Source organism: Pimephales promelas, chromosome 1 (genome assembly GCF_988280905.1).
Source record: "Pimephales promelas chromosome 1, fPimPro1.hap1.1, whole genome shotgun sequence".
In the NCBI taxonomy this organism is placed as follows: domain Eukaryota; kingdom Metazoa; phylum Chordata; class Actinopteri; order Cypriniformes; family Leuciscidae; genus Pimephales; species Pimephales promelas.
In genome coordinates, this window is record NC_142769.1 from 36,356,180 (window position 1) to 36,376,998 (window position 20,819).

Here is a 20,819-nt window from a genome sequence, read left to right on the forward strand (position 1 = left end):
AATGTTTTTTAATTGTTTGGTATATTCACTGTGGATTCTTTGGTAAATCAGTCGCAATTTCGGCACGGGCTTTGCAAACAGCTTTTTACTATAAGATGTGGCCATGAATCACCCTACAGTAATGCCACAACATGTAAGTAGCCGTGTTAATTCAAATGCCTGATCAGTGATTTCTAATATGATTACATACAGTCTGAAATTGTTTGTCTCAAAATTGTCTGGATTCTCTCCAAAACTCCCGATTATCAATGATGCTGTCTACATGGAGTAATGAATCTCTTATTAACATTATGTGATGATAAAAGCATTCGTGGGAGTGTAGAAATCGAGTTACAATGACGAGATCACTGCATTCGTGTCTGTCATCGGTTACGATGCTCATCACTGCAACAATTCATCCGGCGGGGTCTAATATTATAATCAATATTTTCATGATTATTTAACCTCGACAGCAGTAATAGTAAAAATCTTCAAAAGAATTCCACATGCATTACTTGTTTCATGTGCAAAAATGCTAGCCAGTCACAGCAGAGGACGTTTACACAGGACGAGTCTCATAGACAAAACACATCCTCGGTTCAGAGCAGAAGGCTATAATCAGGGTATAAAAGGTCCTTTTATTTATTAATTGACCATTTTTGATGTTAAAATCATTCTTCAGAAAACATAAATAATTATAAATTCTGTTCATGACCCCTTTAATGATAAATTCTGTTGAATGTGCAAACTGCATGCACACAATTGCTGGCTTAAGGGCTTTATCATGTCTGTCACATATTTATGACTCATCAACTATTGTGCAATTCAAAAGCTATTTTATTATTTCATATTCCTCAAATATTTGTTACAAACATAGCCTATCTCTTTTTTTCCATTTATCTCAGCCCTGGAAGTTGAATTGATTTGTGATTGCATTGATTTATTATGTCATTATTACTTTAAATGGAGTTGTTTATATTCCTGCCTTATGTAAATTGAAAAATTAAAAGCAAAGTTTGGGATTGATTTTATGATTCGTCTTAATGGCGTGTAATCATGGACATAGCAAGATTTTGATGTCAGAGAAATTAAAAAAAATATTTCTTGGTGTGAGTGTGAATACATAGGCTATTTGGCAAGATCATTTTAACTGCTGATTTAACAATAATGTAAAATATATTTTGATGGGCAGAATCTTAACTTAAGTTATTATTGTGTTCTTTCTCTGATTTTTAATAGTCTAAGTGTAAATTATCCTCCAGAGAGTCCAGATGATAAATATTTTCATCTATAATACAGTTATGAACATTGACTCTCACTGGCTTTCAGTTTATGAATACATTTCGCCTCAGCCCTCCCTTGATATAATGCATGAATATGGATGGGCTGTTGTGCCTGAATCTATTCAGTGCATTGGAATAACTCCAACGTTGGCATAGAACCACCAACGGCAGAGGAGACCACACCGACCAGTCCGAAGGATAATCATGGGGAGCAATGACTCAAAGGGGCTTCTGATCACCGAGAAGGGTCTGTCTGGCGTGTCTGCAGTGAGTGACATGTTGCGCTTGTCCTAAACGCTCGTGCGTCTGTATTGACTGGCCAATATGTTGAGCCGACTGATGAGTGGCAGCGATCGGACTCTTGACAGGGAATTCAACTGTACAGTGCGACTGCTGGACGACTCGGAATACACTTGCACGGTTCAGGTCAGTATTAACATGTTTTCATCATCACAAGCGGGTTATCCCCATCACCGACACACGTGCTTTAATGTTCGCGCTGATGATGCTGCGGCGCATTCAAGCGGGAAAATCCGCGAGCATCTGTACGAATCTGGGATGAGAATGCGTTGAATCTGGACACTGCACAAGGGCTGCAATGCGTAATGGCTAATTAACGTGTTAGGAAATTTCCTTGATGAATGAATAAGCGCTGGTTTCAGTGTCCCGTCAGTATCCTTAGAGAGCAGCGGGTTACCTGTCACGTAGTGCCCTGCCGCCACCCCGAGAGACCTGAGTCACATTCAGTCGGAAGAGGCACTAGTGGAAAGGGTTCATACATTAAATTGCCTCTCAGGGCGAACTATCCACGATAACAGCTGCTGAAAGATTGTTGTAGCATACGTGCAACACTGTAATGGTGATTTACTAGCTGTTCCTGTTCTTCTTGTTTGGCCAAACTACAAGCCACATTAATTCAGCTATGTCTCTTGACAAAATTCCAGACTGTTTCAATAGGCTATACTGTTTTCTTGATGCATTTGTTTCCTCTACTTGTCTAAGGCAGCCCAAAAGCACGAATGGAGATTAATTTTGATTGATTAAAATGTGCCATTAATATCTTTTATTGAGTTGTATTGTAGGCCTATCATTGTATTAGCTAAGTCAATAATTAAAAGCAAAGTTTGGGATTGTTAGCCTATATGCTAAGTTGCCAAGAAGAGCAGTGGTTTTGTGTGTGTGTGTGTGTGTGTGTGTGTGTGTGTAGGCTATATATAGGCCTATATACTGTATATAGTTAGAGAATGAAAATATCCCAGGTGGAATAAAAGTGATGTTTTTATTAATGCATTTTCTCCTGGGCTGAACTATTCACAGATGTTCAGAATCAAAAACAGTTGCTGAAAGATTGCAGTATAGTTGCTGCTGCTCTTGCTCTAAAAAACAAAACAAAAACACTGGGTCAAAAACAAAGAACAGGCTACTAGCTTCATCTTCTTTCTTTTTTGTTTTTACTTCACTTCATACATAAATTATTGTTTATGGAATAACTTAATCCTCTAAAAATGTAAATACTGCACACATCCACTGGTTTGCATGATAATTCTTTTATTTACGATCATATTTTACAGTATAGCATATTTTATATTGTTTTTAATACATATTGCCTACATTTAAGCTCAGAATTGAGAAGTAATTCAAGTGTATTTGACCAGTCTCTGTTCTCGTGCTGGTGTCCTCCCTTAAAATTGGGTCTCTTACCAATTATTGATTAGTCTATAATAAGAACAATATTAATTTTACTATATAAATAGGTTACTATAAACCCTATAGTGCATAAAAAACAAATTGAATAATAATTTAAAATAATAATACTAATAATAACAATAGCACATTAAGTGAATAATTGAACATCATTACATTCTTTTTATAACTGAAATATATTTGGACATTTAACACTTCATTTAACATAATTAAATTAGTAATTACCTTAAAGATGTGTGTCAATATAGGACAAGTGAAAATGCGTGTATAAAGCTATCAGGCTAATTTGGGTATATGTGTGCTATGCTAAGCTAACTAATACAGACATTAATGGTCATTATATTTCAAAAGGCATTTTTCATAACATGATTTTGTTGGAATTGTAATCAGGCGCGAAAGAAAGTACCTATCACCACACCTTAGGTGGCCCCAGTAGTATGCCTGATCTAAAGCTGTTCTTGCGAAAACTTCTTAGCTAACGTGAGCTGTTTTAGCTTTATGTAGCTTGCCAAAGTCCCGCTGCTATAGGCCTATGGCTAAATCCCGCTGCTATGTACAAGATAAGATAAAAGGAGTTTGTAAAAACATTTTAAGCAGGTAGTCTAGCAGTTTTCTGCCAAGTAACATATCTATAGCACTTTTCACAGTACAGCTTTACCGAAAGACAGACAGCTATTATAAAGTAATTGAATTGTATAATGTAACTAAAAAAAACACTGAGAAGAAGGAGAACTGTTTATTTTTACAATCTATACCTTTGGTTATATACCATATGTAACATATACGTAAATTAAAAAAAACATGAATGGTACGTAGTTCAACCGTCTTATAGACGTTATAAAGTGATACTTTATTTATTTGTATAATAAAGAAAAAAATTACATGGAGTACATGGAGGCCATAAAGGGATGGGCATGGTCAGAAACAATGCTGTGGCATTTAAATGGTGCCAAATTGGCACTAAGGGGCGTAAAGTGTGCCAAGAAAACATCCCCCACTCCATTACAGCACCACCACCAGCCTGCACAGTGGTAACAAGGCATGATGGGTCCATGTTCTCCTTCTGTTTACGCCAGATTCTGACTCTACCATCTGAATGTCTCAACAGAAATCGAGACTCATCAGACCAGGCAACATTTTTCCAGTCTTAAACTGTCCAATTTTGGTGAGCTCTTGCAAATTTTAGCCTCTTTTTCCTATTTGTAGTGGAGATGAGTGGTACCCGGTGGGGTCTTCTGCTGTTGTAGCCCATTCGCCTCAAAGTTGTGTGTGTTGTGGCTTCACAAATGTTTTGCTGCATACCTCGGTTGTAACGAGTGGTTATTTCAGTCAAAGTTGCTCTTCTATCAGCTTGAATCAGTCGGCCCACCTCTAGCATCAACAAGGCATTTCCGCCCACATGACTGCCGCATACTGGATGTTTTTCCCTTTTCACACCATTCTTTGTAAACCCTAGAAATGGTTGTGCGTGAAAATCTCAGTAACTGAGCAGATTGTGAAATACTCAGACCGGCCCGTCTGGCACCAACAACCATGCCACGCTCAAAGTGGCTTAAATCACCTTTCTTTCCCATTCTGACATTCAGTTTGGAGTTCACTAATTGCATTAATGAGAAATTGAACAGGTGTTCCTAATAATCCTTTAGGTGAGCTCATCTGAATGCTCATCTGAAACTCATTTGGGTGGAAGGGTTTACCTTGACTGAACTCCACTTGCCCAAGTTACTGAAGGATTATGTTCAGAGCTCAGAGTTCAGAATTTTTAAACGCTGGAACAAATTATTTTAACAAGAAAAGAAGTTAATGGATTTGAAACAGTAAGTGTTCTGTATATAAGTTATATATTTGACAACATGAAACGTTAACTCTTGGAATAGTGAATTTGGTGGTTGTCATCATTCATGGTACTAGTTGTGTGAGGTCATGTTTGTGGTATGTCTGGGAATATCAGCATCAGATTGTGACATTCCATTGTCCTTGGAATTCTGTGTGATGCTGTCGTCTCCATGGCAACAGGCCGATTCCATCATCGGTTCCCAGCTGCTCCTGCTCTCGTCAGACAGGATATAAGCACACGTGTGCAAACGCACAAACCCGTCTGTTACACAGGATTCATTCAAACATGGCGGCTTGACAATGCAAACAGAGACAATCCTCTCCTGTCCTTTCCGCCCCTGTCCCACTTGGGATCGTCCTCTGTAATTGATTGATCAGGACAGTGGAGTTTGGTTAGAAATGCTTATTAGTGAAATATGGCCTCCCTCTTTTGAGAGACTGCTGACTGCGTTTGGCTCCTGGCAGTCACACATCAAGAGACCAGATATCTGAGACTCTCACACATATACCTTGATTACAGATCTCACCTTTGTGTAGGTCAGCGGTGCCTCTCAACTATATTGCACTGCTTATTGTTTGACCACACATGTCTGTCAAACGCCAACTATTCAGATAATTTACTTGTAAAATGTTATATAATTTGTCCACTGTACTGCTCTTGACTTATCCTATTTTGGCTGCATTGTTCTAATTAGCATTTCAGAATCATTATTAACTTCAAATGAAAGTACCAGTTGTTGAGGGCATGTCCTCAGGAAGGCACATCTTGCTCAGTTTGCAGTATCTAATTGCTTCTTTTTTTCCTTCATATCTCACTGTAGCATGCATGAACATGAGCCATTATGATTTGCAGTTGTTTCATGTGGGTGGCATCTCTTTTTCAATAACCCGAATTATCAATAACTTTAATCAAATCCTTTGAGGAATGAAAACAATGGTATTGTATTTTTCTGTTCATTGAACTGTGGATGCATTGAGGCTTGTGCCACACAACGATTGTGGTGTCTAAGTCTGTGTGAATGTGTGATTAGAGGAAGGGTTTTTATTACATGGGTTGTATCACTCTTTATCAGATATCAGCAGACCCTCATTCTCATTCAACAAAAAAACAGGCAGTTATCAATGAAGTGCACACCAAGGATATTTTTTCACTGGCAAATTCTTGTTAAGGACTCAATGTCAAATTCACATTTTTTCCCTAAGGTTCATACAGTTCATAACTTTTTCAAGTCAGTCACAATCTTTTTTTAGATCGGTCTAATTTGATACCAAAAATTAAGACTCACTACCCCTTGACAAAGTGATAATAGTAGGCCTACTTAAGTCACAGTCTTTACATAATGAATGCTTATACAACTGCCTAAGGTTATTGCTTGCTTGCTACTAAACAGTATACTTCTTAGGAAAAAAAATGTGTTCATGTGTATTGTGGAAAAGAAATATCCTTGTTCCATTGTACATGTATTATGGCTTGTAAATGTTATTGGAAATTTACTTTTTACTTAGTAGTCCAGTCGTTGTGCTGAAGAGTAATAATAAGAAGAGTGGAGGGCATTTATAAACTCAACTAACTGTGTAATTTGCAAAATGACCGTAGGGTATGGCTAGTTCCCCTGCCTCATCAGATCAAACTCCACAGTCAGTCATTCTAAATCTTCTAAATCGACACATAACCATGAACAATAAGAATGAGAGAAAAAAGAGTAAAAGAGATTTCATTCTGTTCATGATAAAAGACATAGGCCTACAAATAATTGCATTTATTTGATAGTGGTATGTGCAGAATATATTTTTTTCTTGGTTTCTCTAAAAGAGTCCAATGCAAATTCTTGTAGCTCAAACAGTAGAGAGAGAATAATTAGCCCAATCTCATGAAAGTTCTTATCTATATAGCACGAATGTCTTTCTCGTGCCATTTATACGCCAAAACTAGTTTTGGCGTGTATATGGTACGCGTTTTTCGCGTGCATATGATACTCACTTTTTGGCATGTAATAAGTACGAACTCCCCACCCCCCTTCCCCCTAAATCTACCCAGGGGGTTTTCAGTGCATAGTATGCACACAAAAACCATTTTTGGCATATAAATGCCACGAGAAATGACAATCGTGTTATAGATATGCACTTTCATGAGACTGTGTTGGAATAATTGTAACACCAAGTTCAATTGCCAGGGAATCCTTGATCTGTTAAAAGGTTAACTTATCTAAGCAATACCTTAAATCTGCCAAATACATGAAAATAAATTCAATGAATTAAATTGAATAAAACATTTACTAAATTAATAAATGTAAATTCACCTACTCATTGAAATCACGTAGCCTCACGTAGTCTTGTCTTACATGACTTGGATGGTTAAATATAAAGATGTACTACCAGCAGCAAATTTATATCTCTTTGACTGTCCCTTTTTTTTTGCACGCATACTTTTCTTTTCCAAGTCCTCTTCTCACACTCCCTGCAGAAGTTGACAGTACTTGTCTTTCTGACTTTGTTATTGACTTGAGCCAATGTTACAAGACAAACAACAAACCAAGGATGAGATCATCTGGATCTCGTTTCCCACAATGTAGTTTGCTTGCCAGTATGTTGAAATGTGAAAGCATAACTTCATAGCTTCACTCACCGCAATTTTTTTTTGGTTATAGTTATGTATTCTATGCATTATAGTGGTTTTCTCCATTTTTTCCTGCTCAAATTCTGATGGTAAGATGATCCTTAAGCAATGCAACTAAAAGATAAGATGATTGAATAAACCAGGTCAGGGTGAATTTACACTTTGCTGAAAAATTCAATTAATACACCAGGATGCAAGTCATTCCGTGCTTTATATAGAAGTTTCAGGGGATTTTACTTGGTTATTTCAAAAAACAATGAAATGAATTAATACACGGTATACACACACACACAAACACACACATACAGTGTCTGTTCTTGATCATTTAGACCACACACACATACAGTGTCTGTTCTTGATCGTTTTGACCAATATGGCAGTCCGTGGTTTCAATGCTTGCTTCTTGTAAAATAAAACTATTTTATTTAAGCTACATAAGCTTAAATTTTGCTTAAAAAATAAATATAAGCTATTTAAGCTGATATAACTGGATTCATCTCACATGGCTGTACATTATGAAATATATTTCTAAAAATTACTCTTCATTTCAGTCATCATATATTTACCTATTACTAAGTAAATGATGACTGATCTTCTTACCATTCTCATATCATTCTAAACCCATTTGCCTTTCTTCTGTGAAAAAAGAAAAAAGAGACGTTTAGCATAATGTTCATGTTGCTCTTTTCCATAAAATAAAAACAAATAGTGAATACATGTTAGTAAAAAATCCCGTTTGCTCAGTGCATAAAAACACAGCAAGGAATATGACTTGTCGCAGCATTGACATTTTACAAATGAATAGACTTCACTGTGAGGGATAGGAGAATTTAAACTGATTTCTTGTTTGATACTGACCTACTGGATGCCTTGAAATAGTGGAATATGTTGCTGTAGAGTAAATCTTGGCCATATGCTTTTAGTTCTTCAGCATAGTTCTTCTCCTACAATACTATTTCTAGGTGTCAAGTAATAGCAAGCAAGCAATAACCAGAGACTACTTTTCAGCAAGCGAACCGTATGAACCATCTATATCCCTCACTCTTTTTCTTTCACATGCACACACAAACACACACACATACATGCATACAAATCACACTTTTAATTCTCACTATAGGTTTCGCTTCTCATGACCTGAAAGCAATAATTTATTAATATTGTTTGTGATGCTGATAGGGAGCCGATTTAAATATTTAATCTCAAGTGAATGGAGATCTGAGTACATACTGAGATTACTAAGACATTACTTGTACTTTCTAACACGAACTCTGCCTCTCTTCCAATTATGAGCACACTTGTAAAAAACAAACAAAATACTTGCCTTATTTACCATTTTGCAGATGTTGCTGTGTATAAAATCTCCAGGTGTTTTTCCACCCATGTGTCATATACATACAGTACATGTGCTGAACCGGGGAACTACATTGGTGCTTATAATGTCTGATAAGCTAGTGCTTGTTCACATCTGTCTGTTTATTCCTGAAAGCTGGTGTTGTAACCCTGATCCCTTGGCTTCCTGGACTGCTTTTTGCAGGCAATGATTATTTTAAAATCTGACTTTCCTCTATCACGCAGCTCTAAAGCTTAAGATGTCTTCAAAGTGCTGTGTGATTGTTAATATTTGATTGAGCTCTGATGTCTCCAGAGAGATTCTGAAATATTAAGCAGAAGGCAGGCCAAATGCTCACACCCTCTCTCCTTAATTGTACTCTGACTGCCACTGAAATTATTGCCACAACCAGTGCTTGGCAAAAAAATCTTTTCACCACTATAACAAAAAACCTCATTCAGCAATGGAGTTTAGAGAGACACATTCCCCTGCAGAAAGATTGCCTTAATTAACACAAGAATCCCAATACAACGGAAGTCGTTTTGTCTGTATCAGTGTCTATTTTGCGCCACAACATGGATAGACTACAACGGGTAAATGTTAGCTGTGTGGAAAATATCGATTTCTCGATTTAAATCGATACTGATATGGATTCTTAAATCTCAAGTTAATTATTTTAATCTATACTTTTCCAATGATGTAGCTTCAATTTGTAGCACACATGCAACCTATTAATGTTAATATTTTAATAAAAATGGGAGTAGAAACATAATTCTATTATTAATAGTCTTATGTGCAATTTAAATGTTTGTACAACTTGTACAAGTTTTATTTGAGTGTTGATTATTAAATAAATCTGTATAATTACTCCATTTAGGGACTAATATACACTTTTGGTACCAAATAAGTACCTTTGGCTTTGAGGTACTATTACAGATACAAAAGTGTACCTAAAAAAGGGTAAAGCAAATTCACTAAAAGGCAAGCCTCCAATCTTTAGCCAAAAAGCGCAGTAGTGGCTAAAGCTAACGCTCCAGCTTTGGCTGCAGGCCTATGCAGTGAAGGAGACAACACTTAACCAACTTTTTTTAGTTAATGATCTGTAAGAATGGATCTTTATTAATACCAGTCATTGATTCGAGTAACTTTTATGGCATTTGTTTATAAAATGTTTTATTTCTACAATATATGGTGTAAAAAACGTCTTAGTGCTGCCCTCTTCAGGTTGAACGGTGGCTACTGCAGTTGAATTTTCCTATTGGATGTTTGCGGTGGTACGTGACATAGCGGTTGTTGGTGACGTAGGCAAGTTCCATACAAAGAGATGCGTCTCAGGTGCACGCCCCCCTCCGCTTATTGCCAGTGGGTGGAGTCAGGCTCTGACCAGGGGTTTAGTTACCCTTTAAAATGCATATCAATACATGGTTTTCTACGCTGAATGAAACGTTTTGTGAGGAATAGCTTTTATAAAGACAGTGCACTTCGTGTATACAGACGACACCATCTTTGTCTCAATAACAGTCTCGATAAGTCGAATAAGTCGTTCTGTTTTCCAAATATGGCGCCGCCTGTATACACGAAGTGCACTGTCTTTATAAAATATCTTCTTATTAAATGGTCTACACTGTAAGCTCTCAATGCTTTGTTTTGCATGTAGGGACCCTCATTATGTTACTGTGTTAATGTGGGGCTATTTTGAGCTTTGTTAATAGTATTAACTAGCGATTTCTATTTACTTATTAAATGCCCCCATATACTAGTGCGAATACACTAAACAGTTTTTAGAGATAAAACTCTTTACATTCATCGATTATCATGAAAACAAATCTCAGAGAACGGTTGACTAGGCACCAATGTGTAATTAGACCAAAGTAAATTTTACGCCACAGTTCTCCTTTAAATCCATCCTTCCATAACAAAGGAAGTTCCTGAGGTACACTTTCGGGGGCGAAGCGTAACTTACCAATATTGTGTTCCTCCTTTTGTAGCCACTGTAAAGCAGCCACTGTAAAACAGTTTCAAAAACTGTTTGGTCTGATGGCAGGCAGCTGCGTCCCACGTTATACCTTGCGGCCTGTTGTACATGAGACCGTTGCGGTGGTGGCTCGGGACCAAGGGGTTCTCCCCGAGGGGAAACCCACTCCACGTGATCAAGGTCACGCGGCGATGCCAATATTTTGTATTGTTGTTTATTTCGAATTTATGCAAAAGAACATCTGACAAGAAAATAAAATCGGTAAACAAAGGTAAGGTAAGGTAATTTATTTATAAAGCACAATTAAAAACAACGGGTAGTTGATCATTGTGTTGTAGCCTACAATTTTTTTGAAAACATGCCACTGGCAAATGTAAAAAAAAAATGTAAATATTTTGTTTTAAATTTACAAGTAATGTGTTACTTTCCTCATTACTTGAAAAGATTAATCTGGTTACATAACCCATGCTACGTGTAATGTACTACACTGGTCAGTAAAAGAAGTTGAGTTATGTCCAATAGAACTGATATGATCCCAAGGACTGTGTACAAACATTGTCACATTGATTCCTGTGTCTCTCTTTTCCAGAGGGATGCAAAAGGTCAATGGCTCTTTGAGCAGGTTTGCCATTATCTAAACTTGTTGGAGAAAGACTACTTTGGCATCCGATTTGTGGACCCAGACAAGCAACGAGTGAGTTCCTATAAATACAAAATGAGCTGTTAATAGTGTACTAAGCTTGTGGAAAATGTTTTTTAAGGTGGACACCATATTTAATTTTATACAAATAAAAACAAGGCTGTGAGGTGCAGAAGTACAGTTGGTTCAATGGGTTGTTACTGTATGTTGGATGTTGATTTTTAAGGCAATGCAAAAAAAAAAATCCAGTCAACAAAACACAAACCATTGATTGTGAAAAAGTAGACATTCAGACAGCACAACAAATTGACTGTTTTATTCATCGTAGCCTTGATCTATGTCCCATCAATTTATTAAATATGGCATCTATATATCAATAAACTTTAACCATGGCTGATAAAAGCAATGTTAATGATTGTGCATGAGCTTGAAGCAGGACATCCAAAGATCACATGCTGACTCAGATGAAGAGCTGCAATAGGGGTGATGCAATCGACATGTAATGTTGTGAACAGTCATCAGTTGAAAGTCATAACAATGTGTTAAACTGGAATTTCTATCTGCATTCTAGACATCATTTCTTTTTTATTTTGTCGTTTCAGCACTGGCTGGAGTTCAGCAAGCCAATTACCAAACAAATGAGATGTAAGTCATATTGGATGTGGAAAATCCTTCTTACACTGTGTGCATGTTGTGAAAAGAATAATCATTCTAAAAAGCAGAAAATTGATATTGTCTGGTTAATTACATCCACATGGATATTGTATGTCCCAGCTCAGCCACCCTACACCATGTGTTTGCGTGTTAAATTCTATCCTCCGGACCCTGCAGCTCTTAAAGAAGATATCACTAGGTACTGCTCTTTACCATGCAGCCCTATTATTCAAAGCTGACATAGTTAAAGAATCTATAGGAATTCATATTAGACAAGTTAGAGTCTTACAATTACCTGATGTATGTACGATTAACACACTGACAGTTCAAAATATGCTCTGCATTGTTTTCAGATACCATGTCTTCCTTCAGATTAAAAGAGATTTGTATCACGGCCGACTCCTGTGCAAAAGTTCAGATGCTGCTGCATTGGCCGCATTTATTCTGCAGGGTAACAGCAAACCAGTCACAGGAGCCATTCTTTACAATTTTTGTTGAAATGTGACATCTCGGGAGCTTTGTTATATGGATTACATTACAGCAAGACAAGACTCTCAAGATGACACTGTTTTTGTTTTATTCTTTCTCAATTTTTTTGTTCAGCTGAGATTGGCGATTATGACCCAGGGAAGCATCCGGAAGGTTACAGCTCTAAGTTTCAGTTTTTTCCAAAGCATTCTGAGCGCCTGGAGCGCCGCATTGCTGAGATCCACAAATCCGAGCTGACGTAAGCTTACATTCAATTAGCCTGTCACATGCAGTATGTCACTCTTTTTAAAGCAGCGCTGGTGTTTAATGGAGAGATTAAATACATTTTATGAAATGTATCTCCCAGAACAAACACAGAATATTAACTAGTCTGTTTATTTCCTTCAGAGGCCAGAGTCCTGAGACATCTGAAATGAATTTCTTAAGGAAAGCTCAGTCTCTAGAAACATATGGAGTAGATCCACATCCCTGCAAAGTCAGTATCCAAATTCATCAGCTGCTCATATACAGGAAATTATTTCAACACAAGTGTCTGAACTGAAAGTCTTTTAATCAGAATTTTTACATTTACAAAGAAGTGTAAACACACAGATTTATATATTTTTTTGTATGACAGGATGTGTCTGGGAATGCAGCATTTCTTGCATTTACCCCCTTTGGCTTTGTGGTACTCCAGGGGAACAGGAGGATTCATTTCCTCAAATGGTGAGAGGTGAAATTAATCTCGCATATCATTTTCATTTGCTTAGCAGTCAAGATCAAATGACTGTGTATATGAATAACTTTGACAGTATTTTGTCATATTGGACAGGAACGAGGTCACCAAACTAAAGTTCGAAGGAAAGACATTTCATATATATGCAACTTATCAAGAGGTAGGTGACAGCAAGGCAGTTCCAGGTTATGCAGAAGAACAAATGGTCAAAAGTAAGATGAATGCAGATTGATGCAAAACCTAAGAATTGATCAGGAAACCAACCTGTTCTATTTAACCACTAAATAATTGCTCTTACTGACCTCCTGTGACCTTTACTAAGGATCAGAAGATCATCTTGACTTACTTTGCTCCAACACCTGAGGCCTGCAAGCATTTATGGAAGTGTGGGGTGGAAAACCAAGCTTTCTACCAGTGAGTGTGCATAACCTTTTTGACCTATCAGGCAGATATTGGGTTCAAGCATGGTAATAGCATAAAAAGAGCAAGCAATCAAGCATAAAACATCTTGCCTATGATTTAATTTAGTTTAAACCAGTGGTTCTTCACCTAGGCATTTTGGGGCCTCCACAATCTTCTAGTCTGCAGGAGGACTTAAAATTAATTATAAGAATAAATCGAATAAATACAAGAGGAAATATCTTAGCCAATATGGGGGTTAAGATATTGTTATAATATCCGTTAGATATTATGTTGGACAATGGGGGGCCTACGAGTCAAAAAGGTTGAAAACCTCTGGTTTAGACAAACAGTTATTTTTCATATTTATTTTTTAAATCTATCTCTCATTCTCTTCATTTCTTACAGGTTTGAGAAATCAAGTCAAGTTCGCACTGTGTCCAGTAGTAATCTTTTCTTCAAAGGGAGCCGTTTTAGATATAGGTGAGTAGTATCTGCTATAAGTGAACCTCATGCGTTTTTGAGCCCTGCTTAATTAGGCTTGTGTTGTTAATGTATGTTAATTAATGGATTAGCTGCAAGCAACGCTAAGATTTTGATTGCATAATTTCCCTTATAGCGGTAAAGTGGCCAAGGAAGTGATGGAACAGAGTGCCAAAATCAGACGAGAGCCTCCAGAGATCCACAGGCATGTCTTCCCAACACTGACTTGTTTTCTTAACAGTTTTACTGTGTTTGACAGTATGTCAATTGTTATGTCGCATCTTTTTTGTGGGTTCAGGGCTGGGATGGTCCCCAGTAGGAGTTGTCCCTCCATCACTCATGGCCCACGACAGAGTAGCGTTCCCCGAACACGGAGGAGAGCAGTCCATATTTCCATCATGGAGGGTATGGCCATGTGCATAAGCATAAGCACACACACACACATAATGTGTGACATAATGTTTTTATCAAAAACATATAGACATAATTTTTTTATTCTGTACAAACTGTATTTTTTATCCCCTAACAGTACTCCTAAACACAATCCTCAATGAAAATCTGTATTAAAAAAGTATGAATTATAAACTGTTTTCCTTATGGACCCAACAATCTCAAAAACTTCATGTACTATTGTTTGGTCCTCGCAAACACACACACTCACACTTAAGCATATAACTGCTCTTCTCTAATAATAACAATTTAATTTAATTTGTAACTAGAAAAGTTATGCATTCTGTCTTCTGAATCCAACTCAAGGCAAGATCCGTAGTTCCTATACTCACTGAAAAACTGCCATCTGGTGGTTTAACGTTGTATCTCCCCTATAATAAAAAGCATCATAGAGATTTTTGGTTTGGTTTATTCCTCCACTATGATTCATTATTGTGGACTATACTGGATTATAACTTGCAGTTTTTGCCATTTTTTAATGTCAGCCACTACAATTCTATAATTCATATTTAATTATTATTCATATATAAATATATAATATAATTATATATTCAAATATAATTAATATATCTCATAAATCACAATTCAGTTTTGTTCACAACACAATTCTGGTTGCAATGTTTTTCAAAATATATAATTCAACTATAAACATACACAGAGCACACTACACCATTCAAATGTTTGGGGTAAGATTTCCCAATGTTTTTAAAATTATGCTTACCAAAGCTGCATTTATTTGATCAAAAAATGCAATATTATTGCAATAAAAAAACAGTTTTCTGTTTTAATAAATAAATGAAAATGAATAAAATAGAATGTCAAATTGAAATTCCTTCCTGTGATGGCAACATCATTACTCATTACTCCAGTCTTCAGTGTCACATGATCCTTCAGAAATCATTCTAATGTGCTGGTTTGCTGCTCTCATTTGTGTAAACTATTTATTTTTGTTCAGGTTCCTTTGATGAATAGATTGTTACAATTCTCTTTAAACTACGTAAACTTATGTCACTTTTGATCAATTTAATGTGTCCTTGCATAATAAAGTATTGATTTCTTACTGACCCCAAACTTTTGAACTGCAGTGTACTGTACATAGTCATGATTACAAACCTTGAAGCTGAGAAGATAACAAAAGTGTGCTCTGGATAGGAATACACCACACTCCATCTCCCTCTATTACTCTATGTGTAACATGAGAGCTGCTCTCATTGTGCACAATATGACCAGACCTTCACCTGTTCCAGTCACTTTACAGCCTTGCCAAATGCCATCATGGTTGCATTTGTCTGTGTGTGAGGCGGGTGCTCTATAAGTGTGCTATATATTTTGCATTTAAGGTTAGTTTTGTTTTAGTACCTGCCCTGTACAGAAAGAATAAAAGTCTAGTACTTTAGTGAAACAGACACAGTGTGCTTGCAAAAACACACAGGCTACTGGTAAATTAAAAATAAATCACTATAAAGCAGGGGGTGAAAGCTAACAGGAAGTACAAATTAAGGCTTCACAAGCCCTGCAAGTGAGTTTCATGACAATTTGTGTCATGCACAAGAAAATACAGAGACAATGATGAGTGACAGATTTTACCTTGTCCAACTAGGTATCATCACTGTTATTATTACACTGTCTATAAATAGAGAGCCTGTCCATGTATGCCATGTGGTTTGTGTCAGAATGAGTGTGTGTTGTGCTCTTTTCTTACAGCCCATAATGGGTTTGAGGGGGATGGAGCATGCAGGGCAGCTGGGCTTCTGGGCATAGAGGGACTTATGGAGCTTTAGGGTGTTCTCGCTTTCTCACACTCACTTTTTCAAACACACACACATGCTGTAGTGTTATGTCATTTTTGTTCAGGAGGATAGAGGGAGGAAAGGGGGCTATTGGTGATACACTGACGCAGGGGCGAGAACATCAGATACTTTAGCGGCTACATTCTGAAACCATGGTGAAGTGTCTCATACGGATTAAAACAAAGGTGAATGTTCACCTGCGGATGATCAACCACTGTTACCGGGATGTGAAGGTACGGGTGTTGACGATGGGACCTAGACTATTAGGGAAAGCTCTAGGAGCTCTGCCTCTGTTCCCTTCTTTGCCGAGCTCCTCCACTTCCTCTGGAGCTTCATCCAGACTTGGTGTTCAACCCACCAGCACTGCAGGTAAAGCTCTTGGTCATTTGGAACAGCTGGGTGTGTCCAACTTATTTCAGTGAGGCTGCATTTGAATTTGTTAGTATACAGCGGATTGGAGTGCCGCCATTGTTAGCATGGATTGTGTTTAGCTTTTATGGATTGTGGGTGGAGCTGTATTTTCCTGTGTTGTTGTGCGGTTCTACAATATACACTAATTATATTTACAGAGTAAATTTATAAAATGTAACATTATAAATTTACTCTCACCTTTGATCAATTAAATGCATCCTTCCTGAATAAAAAGTATTAATTTATCAAAAACAAATCGTACTAAGCCTAAACATTTGAAAAGTAGTTTATACTGTACATGAAGTTCAAATTTTTGTAGGTGACATTTCAAACATATTTGTCTGTTCCTAAGACTTAAAACTTCAACCTTTTAAACTACTACTCTAAACTTTCAGGCAATGCTTTACCAAGCCATCATTCTTGATTCCTTGCTATAAAATGACACTTATTTCAGTTCATTTATACTTCCTTAAATTCATAATTTATCTCCTGTATTTAGCGATCCTGTTTGCTACATCAATTCAAATTTGAATTTAAAAGGCATTCTAAATTCAATTCTGACTGGTACAAAAAACCCTGAAAGCAAATAGACATGAAAGCATCACAATCACTGAACATCCTTACTCTGTTTCAGGTTTGGAGTCCCTGCGTGACAGTGGCCATTCCACACCAGTGCGGTCGGTCTCCAATGGCAACTCATTCCTACGCTCCCATGGAAATGGAGCCGAGGGAGGAAGTGGGACAGCTGAGTTTTCTGACGATTCTTACAATCCCTCTGACAGCGTGCTTCCCACACCTGTGTCCAACGACCCTTCAGACCAGGCACAGGTGCGCCACACAAACGGGCCACGCAGGATCCAAGATGAAGGAGGAACAGAACCATGCACTCAAAACCAGGCAAGGCCACAGGCCGTTAAGCCCAAAGGGAAACGTTCCCACCTGGAGAAGACTCGAGTAACCCAGCATGGCCCAGAGGAGGAAGGGGTGAATGATTTCATCTGTAGTTTGGCTCGTCTTTTCTTAGTGACCCTGGCTCTGCTCTTTGCCCTCCTTATCCTTCTTATTGTGCTAACAGAATCTGAGCTGGACTTGGCCCTTCTTAGGGACATCCGGAGGACACCTGAATTCCAGCAGTTCCACTATGAATACTTTTGCCCCCTTAGGCGCTGGCTGGCCTGCAAGTTGCGCTGGATGGGTGGCAATCTCATTAACAAATAACTGAGACTTGAGTGCATAAACAGCCCTCTCTCCTGAGAGTGTAGTCTAATATGAGAGTGGGACCTTCTAAGCATTAATATCATACCATGTACCATGAGATTAAAGCGAAATTACTATTAACTACGTAGCCAAAGCCCTTGGACTTCCTACCATGCCATGACGAGAGAACCTGTTTGTTTAAACTCTAGTTATTGTGAAATTGTTCTCTGCAGCACTTGGGTAAAAAATTCAATGTATAGGTATTTAAATGCTGCTGTGACCCACCCGTCCTTTATCTATAATTTAAATATAATATCTACACTCTAGAAATATTCAACCAGACTGTGATAACTGATAAGTTAGACCTCATACTGCAATCAAAGACAAAGTTGCCTTTATTGGCCAGGCAATAGACAGGGTCCGAGACAGCCATAGTTCACCTAAAAATTTTCTCACCCTTATGTTGTTCTAAACTCATAAGATTTTGGTTAATCTAATCTAATGAAACACAAGATATTTGGAATAAAACCTGAGAGGTTTCTGTTCCTTGTCCACGCAGTTTGTCGTAATTTATTACAAGTCTTGAGAAGAGTATGATCGCTTCATATGCTGAACAGATTCAATGTTGGCTTCTGTTGGCATGATACATAATGAGTAGTAATGAAAGCACATCACATATGGTAAACAGAAGCTCCAATGTGAGAATCAATTATGAGAGATTTTGATGAACAATAAAAAAAACTTACATTTTTTACCACTTGTGATATACTGTTCATTATAAAAAGTGATCATATCTCTTTAAAAGTCTTGGATTTAACTACCCAATTCGTATGGGTTCATTTCATGACACCTTTATATTACCGTTTTGGAGTTTTAGTTACATGGAATTCAATGGAAGGACAGAAACTTCTCGGGTCCTCAATATATATTCATTTGTTTTTGAAAGATAAATAAAAGTCGTATGACATGATGAGGATGAGGAAAGAGTTTTTGGGTGAACTATCTCTTTAATGTTGGACAGTTTGGGAGTGAGTTTGGAAGTTTTTTGGATGAGGTTTTTTGTAAGTGTAATGTGTTGGTACAGGGTGTAAATTTGATTGACAAATTTACAAATTGCCATTGACAGTGTCATCTCTTTTAATAGTGCTTCAGTGCTGTTTTGATGAGAATTTAGTGACATTTTACTAGAAGGTTAAATTTGTTAACATTATAGGTATCATGTACTCGTTAATTCATCCTTCTAATGAACGAACATGAATTAACAATGAATAATAGTACATTTATATTGACCTAAATAAAAAAAAAAGCTTTTAATATAGTTGCTCATTGTTAGTTCATGATACCTAATGGATTAATACATTCAACCTTATGGTAAAGAGTTACTGAGAATACATTTGTGTAAAGACTTCAACACCAAGGAATGGGTCATGAAAATTCCCACTGACCTTTAAGCCTTTAATCAATCCAGAGCGAGAAACGATATTCTATCCCATACAAATGTGCACTGATATTTAGTGGAAGATGGCAGCCTTGAGATTTAAATATTCTGATGAGGGTGAAGAAAGTGCACTTGATGGACAAAGTAATGTGAAATATTTGAAAGTCTAAACTATTTCTGAAAAAAAAAAAACCCATTGAATTATCTATGATTTGTTCAACTATTTTTTTAAGCATGCATCAATATACTGGAGACCTCATTCTTCCACTTACACAGCCTTATTTTTCAGAATTAAAATGATGATGTCTTCTGTAGGAGATTATCAGTTGTGTAATTATGAAATGATCTTATCCAAAGGCACATAGTCTCAGAATGGCTGAATTGGTAAATACATTTTCAGTCTAAACCAAATGACAGAATGTTCAATTTCTGCTTCTTTTCTAATGCCTTCGTGAGACACATATAGTATAAGACTAGTGGCAGAGTAATTTATTTTAAATGACAAACCGATGGTTAATTTAAGACACAAAGGTCATCTGTGGAAGTAATCACACATACCTATATGCACATTTTGATAAATATCTTTGGTAGAAAAGCTTATGTCAAGAAAATAAAAATAAAACCTAACTGGAACTCAATGGTACTTTCAGTTGTCAGGCCTGCAGCAATTGCAAATGTCCCAAAAAGATCTAAATCATATTTGGGGGTTGAAAACCCTACATTTCAAGAAAGCAACATAGTGTGATGTAATTATTTAATGTGTTGTTGTGTGCCGCGTGTGTGTAGCTTTATAAAATAGCCTAATATAACTAGAAACAGAATGAACAATACCACTGATGGCACAGATGAAAACACCTGTATCGCAATCTGAATATGTTTGTCTCTGTAGCCTACTGGTGATTATGCGATAATAATAAAAAAAGAAATTAAGCAATACAAGATGACACTGATAAGCCAGCAGAAAGGTGTTTTGTTAATCTAAAACAACAAGATGGTTGAGACGTGCATTACAAATTCAGTAACCTAACAATGTGTTGATCGTTTGTCTGACACTGTGCCGGTTGCAATCGGCAGGTGGCACTATAAATCAGCTCTACTATACTGTGACTGACTAATTCTTCAAATCGGTGGCGATGGACACTGACATTTCAAATGGTCTGTTTCACTCAAAGCAATAGCAGATTGGAATGTTGTATTTCAGAAAACAATCTGAAATGGATTATGATGAATTACACTGTTATACAATGACTCGACTGTGCCTGAACCATGTGATCTTCCTGCTCACTGTACAGCATCAGATTATTATTTTCTGTGAATTACATATTTTATTTTCATTGATTCATACCATCATTTGGTTACCCTGTGTTGTACCAAGAAGGCATTAAAGCAGTTTATTTTTATGTTTTTCTAAAAAATAAATAAACCTTCT

General features: G+C 37.0%; 1 protein-coding gene across 2 annotated transcripts; it reads left to right on the top strand.

The window, feature by feature from the left end:
* Positions 1–1,146: 1,146 nt before the first annotated feature.
* On the top strand, positions 1,147–20,316 carry frmd5b (FERM domain containing 5b). Of its 2 annotated transcripts, none has more exons than XM_039689040.2 (14): positions 1,147–1,688; positions 11,314–11,418; positions 11,967–12,009; positions 12,139–12,217; positions 12,372–12,469; positions 12,622–12,745; positions 12,895–12,982; positions 13,124–13,212; positions 13,319–13,382; positions 13,545–13,636; positions 14,030–14,104; positions 14,241–14,309; positions 14,403–14,509; positions 17,390–20,316. In XM_039689040.2, the coding sequence occupies exons 1-14, from the start codon at positions 1,587–1,589 to the stop codon at positions 17,971–17,973; spliced, it is 1,719 nt and encodes a 572-aa protein (XP_039544974.1). In that variant the 5' UTR covers positions 1,147–1,586; the 3' UTR covers positions 17,974–20,316. The 2 variants fall into 2 exon arrangements, with proteins under 2 accessions (XP_039544974.1, XP_088985691.1); XM_089129565.1 differs by lacking the exon at positions 1,147–1,688 and adding an exon at positions 10,554–10,995.
* The last annotated feature ends 503 nt before the right edge of the window (positions 20,317–20,819 follow it).

Bases quoted from the DNA above. Each gene is read 5' to 3' on its own strand.
- frmd5b (XM_039689040.2), top strand. From the start codon at position 1,587: ATGTTGAGCCGACTGATGAGTGGCAGCGATCGGACTCTTGACAGGGAA. The intron at 12,218-12,371 runs GTACTGCTCTTT...CATTGTTTTCAG, and splicing joins CTTAAAGAAGATATCACTAG to ATACCATGTCTTCCTTCAGA. The intron at 13,637-14,029 runs GTGAGTGTGCAT...CATTTCTTACAG, and splicing joins GAAAACCAAGCTTTCTACCA to GTTTGAGAAATCAAGTCAAG.